A 2,274-nucleotide genomic window follows, 5' to 3' on the forward strand; every position below is an offset into this window, starting at 1 on the left:
CTCATCTTAAATTAAAATTTAAATTAAAAAAAAGGAAAGATCTTAGGGAACCAGCAATGCTATAGAAACATAGGGTTAAAGGCTTCATTAGAGAAAGAACCTGGCATTAACAGACATACTGAGGGACTGGGCGCTTAAAGTCTGAGATCTAAAGAGAAAGAGCAGACTAGCCAGTGGTTATCCTCCCGGCCCCGACTTGTCATCTGCTTCAGTTCATTCCAGGAGGAAAGAGAAGGCAGGGAGGAAGGAAGCTTCTCAGCAAAGGTGACTTCAGCTTTCTTCATGTCACCTACCACCACATGTAAGGAGTTCCAGGTTGAGAGTTTAAAAATGCAGCACCTACACTGTCATTTAGGAGAAGGGAACTCATTCCAAGTTCCCAGAAAACTCCTATCTCAGATCTGAGAGTGTCAAGGAAAAGAGGGATCCTGGGTTCACTGATTCTAAGAGGAATACTGATGGGGGCAGCATCTCTTCTGGGCTGGACAGAGTGAAGCCTGGACATAGAAGATCCATTCCTATTGGAGCTACAAGCCCCAAGAATTGCTCTATGGCCTTTTAGTTTCCCTTGGATCTAATCTGCTCCTGAACTGCATCTGTCATGGCAAGTCCATCTCCCTCCCCAGAGCCGATGTGAGTCAGGTGGGCAAAATTCACTGGTTCCCCAGTCATGGTCCAGTCACTCCATCTCCTCTTCTTCTGTGACTGGGGTCTCTTTACCATGCAGCAGCCTAGTTTGTGTCAAAATTCACTCATGTTCCCTGATGATTCCAGTTTCACTCCTCTGTCTGAGGCCCCCGAGGGATCTTTTTCAGGAGCCTTGACTGCCCTCTCCTCACTCCTTTCAGGTGTAACAACACCCTGGATTTACTCAGCTGGACAGAACTAGAGGAAGTGGAGTCCTTGAAGCCCTCACCTGAGTAGCGAAGGTCAGCATCTCGGACGCTGAGACACTGACCTGAGGTCAAGGAGTGGGATGGGCAGGCAGGAACAAGGTTATATCTTCCACAGACTTGGAACCCTGCTCTGGTCCTGTATCTAGGCATTCAGTGGCAGCTGGTGGGTGGTTCCTGCTCTGGGACACACCAGTGTGGGTTCCTGGGCTGGCTCCTCTGCGTGGTGAGGGAGCCAAGGGTGGACCTGCAGAGGTAGGGCTGACCAAGGGTGGAAACAGCCATGACATGATTACAAAGCCATTGAGAGGAGGTGCTGTGCAGTCTGTATTGTGTTTTTTATTTAAAATTCCAATTGTTTTTGTTGATTTATAGGAAAACAACTGACTTTGATTCTTGCAACTTTGCTGTAATAATTTATTAGTTTCAGAAGGATTTTGTTGACCTCAGGATTTTCTCTATGGACAATCATTAAAAAAAAAAAAAAAGGTTCTATTTTTTCCAGTATTTATTATCTCTTACTTTCTTTTCTTGCCTTGATGGATTAGGTAGGATTTGCAGTAAGGTGATGAAAAGGAGTGATGAGAAGGGAATATATTTGCTGATAATTGATCAACACATAAAACTATTTGGTTTCTATTTGTTGTTGTTGTTCAGTCACTAAGCCTTTGTGATCTCATCGACTGCAGCATGCCAGGCTCCTCTGTCCTTCATCATCTCCCAGAGTTGCTCAAATTATTGTCCATTGAGTTAGTGATACTATCTAATCATCTTATCTGCCTTCAATTTGTTTCAGCATCAGAATCTTTCCCAAAGAGTCAGCTCTTCATTCTTCATATCAGGTGGCCGAAGTACTGGAGCTTTATCACTCTTGTACTGGAGTATTCTCTACTGGAATACTTCGAAGCAATCACTTCTCTATTGTACTAGCATATTCTTACTACTTAGTATGCAGTTAATTCATTTTTTATTTTTTCAGTATGAGGTGTATTAGGTTTTTTTGTAGATTTCTGTATCAGCTGAGGAAGTTCCTTTCTATTGCTAGTTTCCTGAAAGATTTTGTCATGAATGGGTATGTGATTTTATTAAATACCTTTTCTGCCTATTGATATGGCTATTTTATTTTTCATTTTTAGCCTACTGATGTGATGGGTTACCTTAATTGATTTTTGAAAGTTATAACAACCTTGTATATACAACAGCCTGTCTAACTCAATGAAACTAAGCCATGCCATATAGGGCCACCCAAAGATGGATGGGTCATGGTGGAATAAATGCCCTATGGTCATGGTGTATAATTCACTTATACATTGTTGGGTTTGATTTGCTAATATATTTTTTTAAACATTTGCATCTATATTCATGATAAATACTGGCCTGT

At 42.0% G+C, this 2,274-nt stretch overlaps 1 protein-coding gene across 1 annotated transcript; it reads right to left on the bottom strand.

Annotated features, from left to right (window-relative positions):
- Window positions 1–558: 558 nt before the first annotated feature.
- Window positions 559–756, bottom strand: LOC120877279 (CDC42 small effector protein 1-like). The gene has a single exon (XM_040259508.1). It carries the CDS (start codon window positions 721–723, stop codon window positions 559–561), a length of 165 nt encoding a protein of 54 aa, XP_040115442.1. The 5' UTR covers window positions 724–756.
- Between the last annotated feature and the right edge of the window lie 1,518 nt (window positions 757–2,274).

This window comes from Oryx dammah, unplaced genomic scaffold (genome assembly GCF_014754425.2).
Source record: "Oryx dammah isolate SB20612 unplaced genomic scaffold, SCBI_Odam_1.1 HiC_scaffold_18, whole genome shotgun sequence".
Classification (NCBI taxonomy): Eukaryota; Metazoa; Chordata; class Mammalia; order Artiodactyla; family Bovidae; genus Oryx; species Oryx dammah.